Below are 20,971 nucleotides of genomic sequence, written 5' to 3'. Positions count from 1 at the left end.
TTTTTTTTGTGTGAAAACAAGGTCATAACAAGCTAAAGAAGAGAAGATCCTGCCAGAGGGGGCACATACCTGCATGTAAGTGTGACTGGTTTATAATCCTTCATCCTGGTGTAGATGTCCAGGATCACTTTGTACCAAGTGATCCGAGTGGATACTATTGTGTCACATGTTTAAACTGCTTAGCCCTGATTGGTAAACACTTGGGGAGAAGCGGATACTTTCTGCCGGGCGAAACTGACCACATGGTACTAAACCAGGGGCTGTAGCTACACAACTACTGAAGCAGTGGGGGTATCAATGTACACACATCACCATGTATAGACGCACCCAGCAAACTGCCCCCTGGTGGAGGAAGCTACAAAGCAGGACATATGCCATATGTGATCACAGTCTTATAATACGCACAACACAAAGAAACCATACCTCAGCGAACACAGGGGCTATTATTGCTGATAAAGAGCTCAGCGTCTTTACAAGATCTTGATCCTGAAAAAAAAAGCAACACATTAAATCACTTATGTTTAATGTCTAATAATTTAATAATTCTATGTATCTTACACAGGAGTAACACATTAGGCACAATTCATTAAATTCATCAGCTGTAAACAAACACAACTATAAAAAAAAACTTACTGTTCCGTTCTGCAATTTCTTTGCATCCGGCTTCTTCCGAACTGTGGTGAAGTTCCATTCTGGATGTGTGTTGTTCTCTTTATTACTGGGTTCCCTGTGACAATATGGACATTTAACTTAAAGAGATCATTTGTAACAGGCTCATGAACTTCTTACTATATATATTATTATATATATCTATTATACTATAGATTTTGCCCTTGTATGTGCTCCAGCATAGTAGTTGCTTGGCTACTAAGCCCTGCAAACATACAAATACCATACAGGGCAGCTTACACTAGGTGGCAGTACAGAGACTTTTCAGGCTCCACGTAGAGACGCTATTGTGCATATACAGGGGGTCCCCTACTTAAGAAGACCCACAGACAACCCCTAGTTACAAATGGAGCTCTGGTAAGTGGTCATTTACTGTACTTTAGCCTTACTTTACAATAAACAGCTGTAATAGTAATGAAAAGTGTCTGCCATTAAGCTTTATTGTTAATCCTGGTTAAACCAAACATTTTTAAAATCCAGTTGTCACAGAGACAACTGGATTGTCTGGAGTTACAATTATAAAATATACAGTTCCGACTTGCATACAAATTTCAATTTAGGAACAAACCTACAGAATCGTGTACGTAACCCAGGGACTTTCTGTACTATGCAGCTCTGTCCTATAACACTCCCTAGTCTCCCTCTACCCATCACCGCAAGCAGAAACAGTAACAGCCCCCAATCCTGTAAATAGCCATTCATATCTACAATGGTTATTAAAATAAATGAAACCACCTTCAATACCAGCAGTCCATTAAGTGAGTACTTACGTGTCAGAGTCATCGGATTCGGAGTCGCTGTGCCCTTCAGCCTTCCATCGCTTATACCTGTCAATCAACTCTGTTAGGTAAGATGTCCTCTTGGCATTTTTCACAATAAATTTGTGCTTGAGAAGTTCTTTGGCTGTAGGTCGCTGGGAAGAGACAGGATATTGCCTTTTCACAAATTTGTAGGCGAGCGATTCACAACATTACACAATAAGTACTTAGTATAAGAAGTGCTCTTGAAAGTGAAGATATTAAATGGATCTGCAGGCAGCATGTTATAGAGCAGGAGGAGCAGAGTAGATTGTACGTAGTGTCCTATCTGCAGGCACCATGTTATAGAGCAGGAGGAGCAGAGTAGATTGTACGTAGTGTCCTATCTGCAGGCACCATGTTATAGAGCAGGAGGAGCAGAGTAGATTGTACGTAGTGTCCTATCTGCAGGCACCATGTTATAGAGCAGGAGGAGCAGAGTAGATTGTACATAGTGTCCTATCTGCAGGCAGCATGTTATAGTGCACTAACAATAGGATAAAACAATGTACAAACGTCTCAGCTCCTCTGGCTCTATAAAAAGTGTCCCATTTGTAGCCAGAATGTCACAGAATAGGAGAAACTGGCAAGATTTTACATAGTTGTAAGTATTTGGTAAAATAGTCAATATAAATTTTCCTTTATTCGATTAGACTACTGTTTTATCCTATTGTTAGAAGCTTTGCAGTAACACGATGCCTGGAGATATGACTCCATGTACAATCTGCCCAGCTCCTACTGCTCTATAACATGCTGCTTTCATACTAGACTATTTTCCATGTGACAGGCTAGAATTACTGTTCAGGTTTATAAAACGTATAGATATCGATCTCTCTGTAGAAGCAAAACGATTATTACACTACTTATCAACTTCTCACACAGCAATGTTACACAATGGCAAGACATAGGAGTGGACTATATACACCTCAGATGACAAATTTACATAATGGTAACTACTAACACCTCATTCACACTTGTTATGTGAATTTCTGTAGGTTTAAAAGCCTTCAATGGATTTTCCCATGAACAAAAGTTAGGCCCCATCCCTTGGATATGTAACCAAACGCAACCACATTACCTTCTGCCATAAATACTTACAAAGGATGGATCTTTGTTTAGACAGGCATCGATGAACTCTTTGAAAGGTTTGCTAAAGTCTCCTGTTAACGTTGGTGGGTTATTTTTAGGGATGAGAAAAAGGACCCTCATTGGATGCATATCGGAATTGGGTGGTTCACCTTTAGCCAATTCTATTGCGGTGATTCCCAAAGACCAAATGTCAGCCTAAAAGTACAAAGAGATTAGTTTAGACGTAACAAAATGTAGAACAGGCATTCACCTATTTATATATTAGCCAATGATTGGCGGATCTACTGTTCCGGCCCAGGGCCTGGATAATGGGCACTGTACTCACATATCATATAGGCACTTCAGCCACATAATGAAAAAGAGTAAAGCCGGGATATTTAGTCCTGGGGCACTACTACTAACTACTACTAGTCTGGTTGTGAAAGTACAGCTTAATTTATCCAGCCGTGAAATTTGAGGCATAAGAGCCTATAATAAAAGATAGATAAAAGATTAAACCAAGAATCCACACGCCTACACGGCGGCCTTAATTGGCAAAGTCTCCGTAAGGAGAACTCTTACTTCCTGACCCTAGTCACAAGCCTCACACTCAGCCAAACCAGTTCCCTACACTGTACCGACGATACCCAACCAGGTCGAAACAGCGCTGTCTACAGTTGGGAGTCTGTTCCGTCTGCAATAGATAGACTGGTTTGGTTTTAATCCTGCATCATGTCATAAGGCCTCTAGTAGATTATGCTTGATGTCAAGGGAGCTGCTTTACAGGGTAGCCAAAATGCATGGTTTTCCTTAAACCATCCTGGAAAACCTAGCATATTTTCCTATAATAAAAGGCACATGGAAAAAAAAAAAGGTCACTGCACACCAATAGTCCTCAGATAAAATAATTCTGCGTGTGGCCCTAGCAGAATAGTTTTTATCGAAAGGGAGACCTACCATGTGGTATAATCTGTGGGCAGCATTTCATAGAGAAATGCACTGCAATTTCCAACAAATTATTATTGCTGTACATGTCATGTCTGAGATATTCCCATTTTAATCTTTATACCAACTAGGAAGTTGGTGCACTGAAGTGTGCCCTCAGCACCCAGAGCGTGGCTATTCCCACCTGGAACAATAACCTCTCAGTGTCTCCCCATGCTTCTCATAAGACAAATCTCAAGCTTACCTGCTGGGAGGATAGTGGTCCAGATGTGTATAGTAGCACTCATGGTGCCGAGGACACGTATCAGTGCACCAACTGCCTCATTAGCGTAAGTATTAAAGAACATTTACCACCAGATTACTGGCGTGCATAAATTAAAAGCCGGGGAAGTTAAATATTATGTGATTAAAGATGTCAGAAAATCTGAAAAGAAAAGCCCCCCCCCATCCCCTAGACAGATTAGGACACTTTACTTGTGCTTTATGTCCTTTAAAGCAGGAATTTCTGAGAAACTGCAGAATGGACAGAAATAAAGAGTTTTGTTTGTCCCATTGGGGGGGCCAGTGAGGAATGCCAAAGGCAATGTGAAAACTACTCTCTATGGGGGACATAGGGGAACCAGAAAAGGGTGTTCCTGATGACAGGTTCCCTTTAAACAACAAAGGATCTTTGGAGTGTATTTGCCATTGAGCAGAATCCTTGCTGGTGGAAACAGTTGTGACAGTCATATTCCTATGGCATTTTGTTCGTTAGGTTAGCAATGGAGTCTCTATACAAGGTCCTCCATTACACAGCGCTGGGGACGCGTGCAGAAGGACATAGGAAGCAGAACATATCGATGAGAAGCTTCCATTAAATGTTTGCTTTCTATGACCTGTTATGTTCAGGCATAACTAGTATTCCCATGTATCTTTCTAGCTATTTACTCATGTATTGTATCACCTGATGAGCTCTCTTATTGCCTTGGGACACAACACTGTGCTGCAGCCCAGATACAAGACAGGAAATCCAGCAATACTCTGCCCCAAATACTGCAGCACAGCGAGGAGCCAGAGCATGTATCATGTCATCCATTCCCTTACACAATGTAAAAGGTTATTATAAAGTTCTGAAAGACCCAGTTTCCTCTTTTCTATAGGAAATAATTCCCTTTGTATATTATACAGTCCTTGGCTGGATACACCAACACTGAGCGCACAGTAATATCACATAGGGACACGCTAGAGCAGTCATCAAAACAACTGGAGACGCTACTCACCAATTACTACCTCGCCAGGTATATAATTCCCAGCGTCCAAAGGGAAATGTCTGAATTTACAGCCGCCTGGAGCAAACGGCATCTTCACACAAGGTGTAATCCTACAGATTATGTTCTATTGTGATCATCTATAGATCCACATGACCACCACATACATACTGTAAGGGTAACAACTTACACACAAAGCCCTCCTGAAAGAGAGGACATCACCTGCACGCCCCTGCCTCCAGCGACATGTGCAGTCATGATGGTTTAACCGGGTGCCACATGGTAACCCAATGTAATGTAAACCAGGACATTGCCAATACCATGAGGTGTAGCCCCCATCATTACGTAGCATACCCTCCGCTGCAGTACATCGTTATTTGCCAGTGACCTGCCCTATAGAGAGGTCCTTAGTTGTTTATGTGCCTGGAAAACCTCTCTAAAAGGGCTTTATATGATGAAGCATAAAACATGCCTCGTTGTTGGCAACATGGCTCCAAGTGCTACCACCACATGCAAAATGTATGTGAATAAACGAATTTGTTCAATGCAGTCAAGGAGAATACAATGGGGAAGGAATTATGTAAGGAACACCGGCTCCTGAAACTATGGGTTTTAAGTAAGTTAACCCCTATCCACAGGTTTGTCGAGGATCTGACTACTGGGAACCCTAACTAATTTTTCTCACCTTTGAGTCATAAGCAGACTGCTGGATAACTTCGGGTGCCATCCAGAACGGAGTCCCTACAAACGTATTTCTCTTTATCTGCGTATCGGTCAGCTGTCCGGCCACGCCAAAGTCAGCGAGCTTGACATCGCCTTGTTCAGAGAGCAGAACATTGGCAGCTGGAAGATACAAGACAACAGGACAAGGATGGGATTCAGCCCACATCTGTGGCAGTCGGGGGGGGGGGGGGTGAACATCATAAAAAGCTGACGCGGGCCAACCTTTGATGTCTCTGTGAATCTTATTCTCCGAGTGCAGATAATCGAGACCTTTCAAGATTTCTTTCAACATGGTCGCAATCTGGAACTCATCAAAAGGTCCCACTCGTAGCTAGAAAAAGAGAGAAGAGAGTGAAGGTTACGAAAGGACAGACACTTAATGCTGCAAGTAACAGAATTTAGGAAGGATTGTCCCGGGTTATGGAATCACAAAGATTATTAGGCTACAGTCAGAGCACAGCTGTTTGCTGGCTATAATGGACCAGGTTAGTATTTGGGTTCATTCACCTCTGAGGCTTTAAAACACTATCAAGTAAAAAAAGACTTCATCATAGTGAATCAGGGCTGATCGGCACTACCCCAATTTTTCAATCAGAACATTTTTTTACTGACTGACACTACATGAAGATTACACTAAACTCTAAACTGTAAGAGTTTGTATCCAGCACAGAAATGCATCATCCTGGAAAAGCGGGGTTAATAAATACACGGCTCCTTGGACTTTACACCCATCTTTATATACTGGTAGAGTTACATAAATAGAAAGTTTCTAAGCGCTTCTTCTAGGAGATAGGAATACAGAAACTGTGGGAAAAGTTCATCACGTAGCATGAGAGCGGTGACGTCGTGTCCCCCGTGCCACACATCTACGGGGTGAACTTGGCACCTCTGTATTGTCATTGGCACACAGCTGTATTTTCTGACCACAGGCAATGCTATATAAATCTGAGAGCTAGAACGAGAAGGGGTGGGAATGTTATACTCAGGATTATTCTCACAAGTCAGACTGGAGATTGTTCATCTGACTTCTTGCCAAGAACGTCCCGAGAACCAGTCTCACTCCTGACATGAGATGCGTCTCAGGATCAGGTGGTGCTCCCAGTTTTCCCAATTATATGTGCCATGTACACTGCAGTGTACCAGCATGTAAGTGTCACCCCTGCCTTCATGTGCTGTATTTGATACCATTTAGTGACATATGCCTACCCGCTTCACTTTTCCACAATCTGGATTCTCTTGATAAATCTCACACATTGGCTCAAGTGCTGACACAATAATGAAGTCACATATTGAGGTGCAAATCCATTCCAGACAATCATTGGTGTAGGAAAGACTAAGGCTCCATTCACACGTCCATATATAAAGGCCATGAGCACAGCAGCAAAGATGGAGGCCATCACACAGCCGCCATAGGTGTGCATTATGCACGACACTGTGCCTCACCATACAGTGTTCCAACCTTGTAGCTGTGCCACGAGAGACAGGACTGGCCCTATATCTGCCAATATGTTCAAGGTGGTCGCACATCTCCCTAGTAGCGTTCACACGAACAAGAAATATGGAGCCGTAGGAAGTAGTTGTGAACAAAACGCAAAACTTTTGTGCAACTTGACACAAAGCTCCAAATCACAGACATTAAAACCATTTGTCACATTTATCACAAGTAGTCAAAAGCCAATATTATAAATCTGACACAGCACCTAATACAGGCGGTCCCTGTGACCAGTCCCCGGGTTACATACAAGATGGGGTCCATAGGTTTGTTTTTAAGTTGAATTTGTATACAAGTCGAAACTGTATATTTTAGAATTGTAGATACAAATTTTATTTTTGCCCCGGTGACAATTGGAGTTTCAAAATTTTTTGCTGTAATTGGACCAAGGATTATCAATAAAGCTTCATTACAGATACTTAGTAGCTATGTATTGCAGTCTGGGCCTAAAGGAAAGCATCCAGAGAGCTACAACAGAGGTCACAGTGGGCTGACAGGTCCGTCTTTAACTATGGGTTTTCTGTAAGTCGGGTGTCCTTAAGTAGGGGACTGCCTATACAATTAAAAATGGCGCAATAAAATACAAGTTAACAAGACTGAGATGGGACAGAGATGCCAAGCAGTGACTTACAACCTATCCCGTGTTGGCTGCGGTAGCACGCCACTTTAGAGAGCGGACTACTAAGTTATTAAAGGATGAGGCCTTTTTTGTTTTCTCATTTCTCAGCCATTAGCTGTAAATTTTTTTTGACAATTTGGCCAAGTGAGCCTGATTTTTGTTAACTTTATTAGTAGAATGAACATTTTTCGGTGGGTTTGTAAGATTACCACTTTTTTTTTTAATACAGTTTTTCCCCTTATATCCCAGAAGACTGAACCACAAGGGGGCGCAATAGCTAATAGAGTCCTGGGCATTATTTCTGTATTGCAATGTACTACACAGGGTAATGTCAGGAGTAACTGCAGGAGGAGTCTTAGGCCTGTTACATGGTGCAGCCCGTGTATACCTATATGGCGGCACAATCCCACAGGATGCTCACAGTGCAGTGGATGGGAGTCCCTACATTATATAGAAATATAATGCATGGACATTCCCTCTGTCAAACAGCCACGCCGGGACGGTCAAAGTTCATGGGGTCATGAAGGTTTTCAACAAGTATCAATGAACCGGCACACTGCACTGCAAATGGGAAAGAACCAAGTCATGAACCCTTTAGATGCCACAATCACTACTGACCGCAGTATCTAGGGGGATAAACATCTGCAACTAGTTTCTAATAACTTTGACACATTATTCCCAAAATTCTTTAACATGAGTCTCAAGCTGATCCATAAGATAAATACCCCCTCTACAGTAGGAGCCAGGTAACAGAGGCCGCCAGTATGGGGTTTAGATGGCATAAACAAGCCGTCCACAGTGCTCGGCTTTGACTGTGCAGAACGAATGTTGGACACGTGTATAAAGGGAGTTTGTCCTCCCAGAAGGAATCGGACCAAAGCAATGACTACTTTTATTTTTGCGACCAGCGAGGGTGTAATTTCCTGCCTTATACAGAAGTGCAGTGCAGCTCGCTGGAAAAAAAAAGCAGCCGCAGCGTGAAAGAGCCTTTATATCATCCAGGTATGGAGAGCCGGGCACATGGAAATAAGCGCCTAGTAAACAAACTATAAAACCCAATTTAGTTTCCTTTCCAGCCTTTAAAAAAAGCAATTGGCAGGCTCCGGGTGGAAGAACGGTGTAAGGCGACCGTCTGTGCCTCAAACCAAACAAGTCCACTTATGTTCTGAGCCTGTAGGGCCTTTTAGGTATGGAAATCACAAGCCGATGAAAGGCTGCTTTGTGTCATCCTCCGTGTGCTCAACGTTTCCTATTCATGGAGCGTTCTGCGCTCTGCTACGGGCTGGAAGGAATCTCGCTCTGATTCAGCTCGGCACCAATAAGGACATATGTGTTTTGGCATAAACAGGCGTACGCAGCCTTCATATAGGTGTCAGACGGGGGCTCATACTGCGCTGCACTGTAAACATTGAGACATGTGAAAACATACAGACTCCGTATCCCTCACGTCGTATGTACAGTCACTGCACAGCTTATACAGGGAACGATCCTCAGTTCTGCCCAGGGAGGGAGTAACAGCTACGCGTGCCTGACAACTAGCTGCTTAAGTTTAGACACCCACATACACGTTAGATGGCCGACCAGACATGATAAATGCAGCTAGATTAGCGAGGGTTTGCAGCCCCTTGAAGTTGAGAGGAGTTAGCGCATCTCACCCCTTGAATCTTTATAGAAGCTGAGCAGCCACAAATTTGGGCAGGAATTGGACCTGCTAGAAAACTAGTGGCACGGCTGCACCATTACCGTATATAATCCAAGTCAATGGCGGTCGACGCTTGTGTGGCCAACTAAAAAAAAAAAATAAATCGGTTCTGTGCATGCAGCCTAACTGGCGCTTTGATATTAAGATAATTCTATTTAAAATGACACCAGAACTGTGTTTCCATGTGCAATGGCTCAGAAGATATAAGAGTTTACAGTGTGCCCCCCTTCCACATGTCAAATGAAGGCAGAATGAGGAAGGAGCAGAAATACATGCACCCTCTGCCTCTGTAGCTGAACTGGGAGAAGCGCAAAGGATTGACGCCATACACATTTTGGAAATTGTGTTTTTTTTAAAAATTTTACTGCTTATTGAAAATCTGTTTGGTAAATTTTTAACCATTAAAATGTATTTTCACATTTTTAGACATTTGTCCATTAACATCAATGTATAAATAAAAAAAACCCAAACTATTCTATCCATTTAAAGTCTTGCAAGTCATGAAACAAAACCCTGGACAGTCAGGTGCCAATGACAATTGCTTATGAAAGGGTTAAAGCACAAAAGTCACGTGTGGAGTATCAGGTCAGATAAAACAGTGTAGACCAGGTGTCACATACCCCTTCTCCCTAGAGAAGTCTGCTGTGACTATAGGGGGCGCTGTATACATGACCCCGCATTCTGCATCCATCAAAGAGAATCCATGTTTTGCAGAGCAGGGAAATACTATTCAGATGTTTCCTGGAAAGCAGGGCAACAACCAACATGGTTGCCACAACAGCTTACGCCGGAGACATTAGCCAGCTTAATTCCCGGCTGACCCAGTGTACTTGACGGTAAATCTGCCTCATTACACTGAGCAATACCAGAGCGAGCTTAATGTATATTAACACTGAGTGCCAGGGGGAAACAGGTTAGCACATGTTATACTCCCATGCAAAGACAGAGGCGGCCGAATCTCAATACTACCTATTATCAGTCTCTATGGAGGGCTATCAGGTCCTCTAAAGGTCCATGGAGGTAGTTACAGTAATAACAGCAATGTTAGACACACAAAACAGTGAATATTTCCCACAGCTTTCTATTGGAAGGCATCTGAACAGAGTTTTATAGTAACCATCTTTCAGAGTATATCACATTTAGCTGAAAGGGGTTCTCCATAGCAGGTTAGGTCCTATGCACAGGATAGAGCCTATCTTGGTGATAAGTGGGGGTCTCAGCGATGGGACCAAAAGGATCTCGAGAAAGCGGCTGCAGATGACGGGCATCACCATTTACGGGCATCACACATAGGTCTTGTGGTTTTTTTTGCAGTGGCAAACAGATCCGAAAGGATAATACGCTGTACACTGGAGTAGATGGTGTAACATGTGGCCCAACATCAACCGAAAAAATTCCCCTCACTCACCAAGTCTAACGCTGAGCCTCCTCCCAAGTACTCCATAATAATCCATAGTTTTGTGCCCTGGAAAGAGGAGCAAAAAATAAAAGTCAGTACATTCAGCATAAATATAGGTCTTCAGGAAACACTAAATCACAAGTAAGTAAGAGTTATGCATTATACATAAACGACCACCAAACAGACATGCAACTTGCATTATCTAGAAGACACTCCAGGCTCCATGGCAGTGGTGAACCTATGACATGTGTACCAGAGGTGGCACTCTGCCATCCCTGTGGGTACCAGGCTGTCGCCCAAGCATAGGGGTCACTAGGCAGGACTCAAGGCCTCGCCCTGCAGTCCAAGGAAGCCCTGGACGTCCGCGCTCAGGGCCAATTTCAAAGCGCTGCATCCTTGGTTTCCTGGCACTCCAGGAGGAGCTGTGGACAGAGCTGGTTTGTCATGGAAGATCCTGCGCTGGGCCCCGCAATTCTTCCTGTTCGGGGGGCCCTGAATGGAGGCTATAATAATCCAATACAATAGAAAGAAGGAGAAGAAATTTGGTTTCTTCAGGACGCCGATACAATTGAAAGCAGAGACAAAGCAGAGAGCAATAAGTTACTGCTTAAATTGTCATGTTGGCACTTTGTGATAAATAAGTTGGTTTCTGTAGTAGTTTTGGCACTCCGTGTCTAATAGGTTTGCCCTCACTGCTCTATGGTATCGGTTTTTAGATTGTTGAAATGGAATTGCACAGAACTATGTGTGCTGTGGTTATTTGCCAATAATGCTTGAAGTATGGAGCAGGATTCCAGACACATCATTGCCGCTGTGAGGAGCAAAGTTTACAAGCAATGACAGCAGTTCCATCAGAAAGTAGATGCAGGTCCATGGGTAATGAGGCACCGGGCCTTAGATTGATCAAACATTGATCAAAACCCAGTGGTCTCCCCATCCTCCCAAACCACCGCACCGTGAACAATTATTAACAGTTACATATTATATAACTATGTAGGGAGTTCTGCTCTAAAATCCACAGGCTCCTGTAATGGACGACGTGTTATTAGGCCTTTACAAACCAAACTGTGGGCCCTGCACAGCCAAGTTCAATAACTGGGCAGACATTTTAAATATGCTAGATGAACCACAATGCGTCCTAGATACATCCCCTTTATAATATAAATATTTTATTAGTATTCAAAAACCATCAATACATACTCAGAACATGCATCAAATAGTACTCAGTATATAGGAGGTCACAAATATGGGCATATGTATGTGACCTCATACATATTGAGTACTATTTGATGCACCATATTTGGGATGTAATGGTGTTGGATAGGATGTGATTATAGAATTCACCCTGTTGTTTTTGGTATATTGTAGATGTTTAGACTTTTTAAGTTTTCTATATGGCCTTGACATATTTAATGTGTTGTACCAGCCCTCTTAACACCTCACCAGCATTGTGTGAACCCCATTTAGGATCCACAGGATAGATTGTAATAAGTTCTGTGGTGGTCTGACTTCTGGGACCCCCGATCACTAGGGCCAGAGTCCTGATCTCACGATTACATCAGAAGGTCCAGTATGCGCCCTCCCACAAAACTATGAGAGCACCGGAAATTGCTAAACTCAGCTCTCTGGTATCTCTGACACTATGAGAGTTAAAGAGATACCGGAGATCTGTGTTCAGCAATTTCAGCATGCCCCAAGTATCAAAAGGAGCGACAGGACGCATTTTCAGACTGCTGCTTCACTGCATTAGTGAGAAACCTGGGCACCAGGTACGCGAATCATTAAGCCTCACGTAAAGTCAGACTCCGTTTTCTTAAGGGGAGAAGTCACTTTAACCTTAATCCTATTAAAGCCAAAGGAAATATCCAGAATATCCAGTAAAACTGCACACCCATTACACGTGGGAACAATTAGGGGAATACAGTAGTAAGGATTGTACACTGCTATAGTCAGCACAATACAGGCAGCGCTGACCTGCTTTATATTGGGAAGATCGGAGAGCCCCATTATAATAGTACCCTGCTCTCTCCATTGACAGAAATATGTGTATGCTGCTGACAATGACCCGGTGGCTGGTGCTGACCAATCCCTCCAGCTTGTAATGGACAGATATAAAGGAAAACAGGAAAAATGATGCAATTTTATTTTGCCTGTATTCCAATAGCATATAGATAGGACATAATATACACGTTGGAAGCGATTTCCATTCCTGAGCCTCATGAAAAAAAAGCTTTATTAATTTTAATTAGCATAGTTTTTGATCTCTATGACAATGAAGTGGTGGTATATAGGAACTGGTACATTCCCATTTAAGGGGGTGGCCATCAACAATTAACATTGACTTCTCCCCTGGACATCAAAGCTAACACATGGTTCCCTGCATCATTAAAGGGATTCTCCTAACTTTTAAAGTTATCCCCTTTGCACAGGATAACAAGGCGATTGGGAGAGGGTCCGACTGCAGGGACACCCAAAAGATCAAGAAGACTGATCAGCAGAAATCGGGAGGACACGGGTCCCATTCTCACGATGGGTGGTGCAGCAGGACATAGATGTGTTTTGACACTATTCAGTAGTATGGGGGTTTAAGGAATTGCCATGGACAGACAGTGAATGGTTGTGCTGGAGAAACTGTAGCGCTGTGCTCAGCATTTATATTATTGCATGACAGGTACTCCTCCCATTAGAATGGGGCTACTGTTCTTGTTAATCAACATTGGGGACCCAAGCAGTCCATTACGGACCAGGGATCAGCAAACCATCATTTGCACATGTACATGAAATCTTTTTTGCAGATCATCACCTGTGTAAAGGGAACTATTAAAAAGGGACATATTAAGACACTGAAATCGGCAAGTGGTTCACCAACATTACCGTGTAAGGAGCCAGAAATTTGTCGGGCACAGGAGAGGAGACCCCGCTATCGGCTATGGGATTGTGGGCCTCATGGACTAAATGGAAACAGATGGAAACTAAAAATTGTTGCATTACACAATCTCAGATAAACTGTACCATTTGTGCTTCGCCATCAGAAATCCCCCAGCACGGCGGCTCACATCTTCACACGGCCACAGCAGAGGATTTTCTACAAATCAACATCACGCACAAAAAAATGAAAAGATACCTTCAAATAGGATCCGTAGTACTTTGTCACATAGGGGCTGTCACACTGGCTGAGAACAGTGATTTCTTGCTGTATATCTTCTATTTCATCCTCCGCTTCTTCCAGGTCAATGATTTTAATAGCAACCACATGTTGAGTCCGGTTGTCAATGCCTTTAAAAACTTCTCCGAAAGATCCCTTCCCGATGCGCTCCAGCTTAGTGAATAATTCTTCTGGATCTGCCCGGTGGTTCTAAGAAAAATACAAGGTAAAACATCTTTAAATGATAAGTAAGAAATTGCAAGTTTTACAGGTGAAAAATCTTTCCTCTTAGGGAGTGTTCACACGTAGCGGTAACACGTGTTTTCAAACGCATCAGAACAGCTCAGAAGAGGAGATTTTACCCAGCTGTTCATGCGTTTACAAAACAAGTGTGTTAACAAAGCCTTAACAACAACGCCACATTGCAGCTGTTCCTTTGCATTTGAAAATGCATGCGTTACTGCCATGTGTGAACGAAACCTTAAATTAAGCAGATTTAAAGTGAAAGTTTTCTTGTAAAAGTGAAAAACTTGGCTGCTTTCGTCCAAAAACAGCGCCACAGCGGACCAAGGTTTGTGCCAGTATTGTATGTCAGATTCAGCGGAGATGGAATACCTGCACAAACCAGGTGTGGCACGGTTTTTGGAAGAAAGGAGCCAGGTTTTTTGACACTCCAGACATCCCCTTTTAAAGGGGTTCCAAAGAATATGGAAAAGCCCAGGAGACCAAGGTCAGGTACTTCTATCTTGAGCCCTGCACTCCAGCAGAATTTCCAGGGACATGCCTTTCCAATGACTAGCCTCAAACTGGGGAGCAACTTAAGTAGATTCCCCTCGTAATTGGAAGGGGCGTCTCTAAGAAGGCCTGTCATTGGATGAAGCGGTTCCCATCACTCCCCGATCAAGAACAGGCTTGGAGGTACCAGAGCCATGTAAGAACCAGAGTGGGAAAGGATGTGTTTTTTCATTACCCCGTCCTACTGCAAGTTTCCCATATTCATGCAAAATCCCATGAGGAGGTTGTCCGGATTACAAATTGAGGCTGTGGTCACATGTTGCGCTAGTGCTGCTTTTACAACCACAGTGCTAGCGCACGGGGGGCACGGACCCCTGCACTGGGCTACGCAATGTGACTGTACCCTGAAACCCTGTGTATAAGAATGGAAATAAACCTCTTTTCCCCAAGTGCTGACAGCCAAACTCCTATACAGGCGGTCCCCTACTTAAGGACACCCGACCCCTAGTTAAAGACTGCCCCTCTGACCTCTGGTGAAGCTCTCTGGATGTTACTATAGTCCCAGGCTATAATGATCAGCTGTAAGGTGTCTGTAATGAAGATTTATTGATAATCCTTGGTCTAATTAGAGCAAAAAATTTTGAAACTCCAATTGTCACTGGGGCAAAAAAATTGGAACCCATCCTGTACATAATGTGTTCCAACCTTTTCATTCAAAGCTTTCCTTACTACATCAAGTCACAAGACCACCCCCATTCTAGCGCTAATGTGGAGTCCAAGAAACTGTACCTCACACATGACACCACCACTTCCACATGTACCATAAGCGGTTAAGGGGGGGGGAGGGGGATAATACCCCTTTAATAAAAATTCCTTCCACTTCTGGCCACGAGGGGGAGTTCAGAGGCTTAGGGTGATGTCACACATAGCGTTTTTAGGCAGTTTTTGGGCTGTTTGTAGTGAGTTCGTTTTGGATCGTAAAAAATGCATGCGTTAAAAAACGCATCAGTTATTGAAAATGCATGCATTTTTGTCCGTTTTTAATTGCGCAAATTCGGAAAACCAGCCAGAAAAGCACGTTTTAAAAAAAACGGATGCGTTTTTTTATGATCTGACTAATGCTCTGAATCCATTTTCTTTGAATCCATTTATCTTCATTTCTAGAAGAGTAGGCAACTGAGAAACGGAATAAAACCAAACGCACAGCAAACATACAAAAACGAAAGGCATGCATTGTCAGTCTGTTATAAAATGGACCAAGAAACCGTGTGACAGCACCCTTAAAGGCTGTTACACTGTCACCCGGCTCCATCAGCACTTGTGCAGCGAGCACTTCCTAGAGTAGACGCTCTTACAATTATGTTAATGAGCCAAAGTTGATTTTAGAAGACAGGAGGCCATGGATAACAAATATAATAAGATTACCACAGTCACAGTAATTTATCAGTAAGGCCAGGGGAATGTGGCGTTTTGTACCGTTTTTTGGGCCGTTTTAAAGCAGTCCGTTAAGAAACGCATGCGTTTTTGACCGTTTTACCAATTATCTTAATTAAAGAGTCAAAAATGCATGCCTTTTTTAACGGACTGCTTAAAAATGGCCCAAAAACAGGTTCAAAACGCCACGGGCCGCCAGCCTAAGGCTGCTTTCGCGCAATGTATGCCCACCATACCGTAGGACGGCGGGCATACATCTGCGCCGGGGAGAGTGCTGCTCACCCCGCCCCTCTCCATAGGAATACACAGCGCAAGGCGCCATATACTGTAGAGAGATAGGACATGTCCTGGAACGGTAAGGTGCCATACGCGTGCGGGACCTTGAGGCCATTGAGATGTATGGGGGACGTATATACGTCCCCCTATACGTTCGTGTGCATGTAGCCCAAGTGTCCCTCGTTTATCATGCTGGATTTTGAGGGTAGATTTTCTTAAACAGAGGACCGAATTATACAGCACATTTAACCCATTCAGCCCCAAAAAATGTCCTGCAAGCAAAAACACTAATTCTAGACAAAAATGTGGATGGACCTAAGAGATCAGTGATAAAAATACAGGAATTATGTCCAACTCCATTAAGGAAGCACATGGAAATCTGACGAGTAAGCATGTTAAATATTAAGCATTTACCTCCGCTTTACTGAACGGAAAAAAAATAAAAAACCCTGCATTCCATACGCAAACAGACAAATCCCATAATCCTTAGCAACTCATTATCTAAAAGTGACTGCACATGAGAAGCCCTGTGACGGACCTCTTATTTTCATTACACTATCAAAAGAGGAGGAAATAAAAAACCCCGCACATCTAGATAGAAATATGTGGTCAAGTGCTAGGAGACTGGAGAATTAGTGCCATGGAGATCGCCCGTTCCTGAGCCGCGGCCCCCCCACCGCCGGGCGCTCAGACAAAACCGTTCTCAACTAGGAAAGCTGCAGCGGGTCAAGAGAGGTCAAAAGTAAAGTCGCTCGCATGGAAGCGCATTCAGTGGCTAATGACTGCCTTCTAAAAGCCTCAGAAAAATGTTCAGTGAAACCTCAAAAAAAAAAAAAAAAAAAAAAAAAAAGGACACATATGTTCTGTAAATGAACGCAATGGAAATGTCGCCATCAGCAGCTTATTGTGGGCAACTTCTTCCCATGGGAGGAATAGTGACATTATAGCTGACAACCACATACCCACCGCTACAGCTAGAACAGGGGGTTGTCATCTAGAATAAGACTAAGTTCACACCTGCGTTCAGCAGCTCCTGTTAAACTGGATGCCAATAGCTTTAAAAAAGTAGATTTTGGACCGGTTTAAAGCATGCGTTTTAGATGGTTTACCATGTGTTTGGCGGCTTTGAACCCATTTATTAACGCACGCTTTAGAAAGGTCCAAGAACGCAACGTGTGGCAGCAACCCAACGCTCGCTTTATGTGCCGGCGCTTCTATTACTGAGCTGTGTGTCACTCACTGGCCCTATGTAGTGATGGATGCGAGTAGGTCACCAGTGAGGTCCGATTGTTTCACCGATGGTTTTCCCACTGACCACAGACGGGGTAACCGGCGGACCTTCACAGATATAGAATTTCTCAAAACACACATTACTGCATTCAAGCAGCAACGTGTTCAAGTTGTAAAGCCCCTTTAAAGGGGGTTGCCCATGAAAGAAAATTCTCAAATTTCAATCCACTAGTGATGTTTACACAATAAAGATCATTTTTAACCTTTTACTTTACAATTTTACTCAGTTTCATTGCTGCTTTAGCTCCTATCACTCAGTGATGGCCAGTGTAAGATTCCAGAGTGTGGGCGGGGACTCTGTAAGCAAATACTTCATGATTCCTTTAGTGCTGTGCTTAGATTATGAACAGCTTATTAGCTTCTGAACATTGTACTAGTTAGTATCTGACAAAAAAAGAGATGAGATGGATTACAGATGATGATGAAAGATGAAATCTATGAGATGCATATTACACATGACAATCTCAGATCTACTATGACAGCCATAACACACACAGCTCTGCTATATGCTTCTCTCCCCTGGATAAAGATCTTATCTGCCTCTAGCGTTACACTCCTCGTCCTGGAATGTAAGGGGTGGGGGCTGGAGAGAGAGAGAGCAGCTCAGCGTCAGACAGAAGAACAATATGTCAGCCGACCCTAGAGTCATAAGATCCAGGGTCGGATCCAGGAGCAACCATAATTGTGTACACCAGGACTGATAGTGACAGGTTGGAATTATATCTATGAAATTCTGTATTTTTGTTAATAACAGCGAATTAGAGAGAGTGTTATTTTGTTATCCTGAGTATATTTAAGAAACTTGGGAATACATTTAAATACATAAAAAACAATATTGAGCTTTGAATGACGTGTAAAAATCCCATAATATACAATTTCAATCAAATACCCTCATGCTCATGTTACATGCCCTCATATTATACGACTGAAAAAAAGCCCTCAACCAGATCTGTCAGAAAAATACAGAAGCCCCTGGAAAATTGTCAACAGAAAAAAAAAAAAAAAAAAAAAAAGTGTTTTTCTCCAATATTGGTTACCATGCATGTAGCTACTTCAAAAGCATTTTTCTTCATTGCTAGAACTGTAAGCTGCTCTGTAAACGATGTCACTTGCAGCAATAAGTGGCGTCAGGATGCATGGGGGTTTTAATGTTACCATACGTTTTGCTACTCTAGAAGCGTTTTTCTTCATTGATCGAAGTGTTAGCAGCTATGTAAACATTTTCACAGCTGCTTACACTTAAAGCAATGGAGAAAAACGCTTGATTCCTGACACGCGTCTCGACGCATCCAAAAACGCCACGTGAGAACACAGCCACAAAGTAGCCAAAACGCATCTGAACGCGAAAATCCCTGCATCTGGACACCTGCAGTTCTTGAAGCTATTTTTTACTCGGAAGCAGAGAGTCCTGATTGGATCTGATCACCAACACCCATTAGACACTGACAGATCCAGTACTAGTGCAGGTATGAAGCCAGCCTTACGTGCAGCGGTCCGTGGCAGGTTTTATGTTGTATATACAGGTAGCACCTAAACACGTTCCTTCCCTTTTCATTATGTACAACCAAAACAAACAAACAAAAAAAAAAAAAAAACCTGAAGGTAGACGCCAGATACTACTGTGATCACAAGTCCAATGTAACCAATTACTAGGGACATAAATCACCAAAGTAGTAGAAAGCCATTAGCCCTTATGAGGTGACGGCAGTAGGATGCAGCACATACAAGCAGCACGTGGCCGGCTACACCTGGATGTCAAAGCAAATTTCTAAGTGGAAAAAAAACAAATGACAGTCACGAACATCCCGGAGATGCAATAACTCCTAGCAGGTGGCTCTGGGGTTAGCACTGCTGCCTTAGAGACTGATTGTGGGTCTGGATTTGTCTTTAGTTCTCCTCAACTCGCAAGCACCAAGTTTAAAAGGACATTTACCACCAGGATGAAGGATTGTAAATCAAGCACACTGACATACTGGTGTGTGTGCTCCCTCTTGCAGGATCATCTTCAGTTTACTATGACCTTGTATTTAAGGAAAAAAAAAAGCTTGAAAAATTATATAAATGAGCCTGAGGAGCTCCAGGCTCCATTAACGCCTATGGATCACAAAGCCCTAATTTGCATTATTTTAAAAGCCCTGTTCTGTAAAAACAAAGGCATAAGAGGTTAAAAGCAGAGCAGATCCTGCCAGAGGTGGCACACAACAGTATATCAGTGTGCTTGATTTACAGTCCTTCACCCTGGTGGCAGTGACCTGTAGTCATGGCTGCAGGTGAAGCAGCAGAGGCTGTACTGGGGGAGCGGAGCGCAACACATTGTATTATGGAATATATTATATATTAGGGAAGTACTTGTTAGCACATTATTATAGGAGCTTGTACTTTCCTGAGGGTGCACTCACACGTGGTGTTTAAAAGCCCATTGCAAACGTTAGCAGCTATTTATTTAGGCAAAACTCTCAGCTGTTGCAACGCGCCTTGAAACACATGCACTAAACGCCACCCGTGAATGCATCCAGAATAATACAAGTTTTATGTTTATATGGCCCCATCATATCCCGTCACACCATTCCATAATCCCAGCAGGAAATGTTCTTTTCCCCCACATATGTCACCTCCCCACACACAAGGACAAACTCTGATCAAACATGGGTTTCTATTCTGTCAAAAATTCCAGATGCCCCCGATATACCCCATTATATACAATGAAAGGTCACAGAATCTCTACTACAAAACAAAACAATATAAAATTAACAATTATAGTAACATCCCAACATACAACACACACAACCAAGAAGAGAAGTCATGGTAAAACCAAGTGTTATCTGTCCAGTCCAGACATCGCATGCTGCGTCCCACCCACGAAAAACTGCAGACACACCAAATCTAAGCCCAGTGCCGGGTTACATGGTCTCAGATATGCGCAGGGCACGTTATACTGTAGCTCAGTTAAGAATTGCCACAATACTCTACTTAAAGGGATATTCCCATAAAGACAAGATTCTTAAAATATCCTCTGGATAACAAAATAAGACATCACTAATTCACTGTTATTAACAAATAACGCATTTCACAGATATAAGTCCAACCTGTCTCTATCAGTCCTGGTGTTTACTATTTTGGCTGTCCCTGGATATGACTGTAAATCTTCAGACTATGGTGAGATTCTGCTCATGAATAGCTTCTCCTGTCTGCACACTGCAGTGCTCTCCGCCTCCTGTCCAGCCCCCCTGCATTACAAGATGAGCCCAGACACGGGCACTTCCTGACAGCAAGCAGAGACTACATCTACAAGCTACAGACTGATAAGGTCTTTAGCCAGAAGGGAGGTATATAGCAGAGCCGACTGTGTGTTATAGGTGAGCTAGCAGAGCTGAGAGTCATTATGTTTTATATTCACCTCATGGATCTCATTTCTCATCTCTTTTTCTAT

At 42.9% G+C, this 20,971-nt stretch overlaps 1 protein-coding gene across 1 annotated transcript in view; it reads right to left on the bottom strand.

Annotated features, from left to right (window-relative positions):
• The window catches only part of STK26 (serine/threonine kinase 26), a 44,110-nt gene that overhangs the window by 3,342 nt on the left and 19,797 nt on the right, over positions 1 to 20,971 (bottom strand). Inside the window, exons 2-9 of the mRNA XM_072122913.1 lie at positions 13,786 to 14,016; positions 10,671 to 10,727; positions 5,672 to 5,780; positions 5,412 to 5,569; positions 2,565 to 2,750; positions 1,440 to 1,582; positions 634 to 727; positions 424 to 486 (exon numbers count right to left, since the gene is read on the bottom strand). Coding sequence (XP_071979014.1) covers positions 424 to 486; positions 634 to 727; positions 1,440 to 1,582; positions 2,565 to 2,750; positions 5,412 to 5,569; positions 5,672 to 5,780; positions 10,671 to 10,727; positions 13,786 to 14,016 — 1,041 coding nt within the window. The remainder of the gene's footprint in view (positions 1 to 423; positions 487 to 633; positions 728 to 1,439; positions 1,583 to 2,564; positions 2,751 to 5,411; positions 5,570 to 5,671; positions 5,781 to 10,670; positions 10,728 to 13,785; positions 14,017 to 20,971) is intronic.

Source organism: Engystomops pustulosus, chromosome 9 (assembly GCF_040894005.1).
Source record: "Engystomops pustulosus chromosome 9, aEngPut4.maternal, whole genome shotgun sequence".
NCBI classification, from domain to species: domain Eukaryota; kingdom Metazoa; phylum Chordata; class Amphibia; order Anura; family Leptodactylidae; genus Engystomops; species Engystomops pustulosus.
This window is presented reverse-complemented; position numbering and strand designations above follow the sequence as displayed.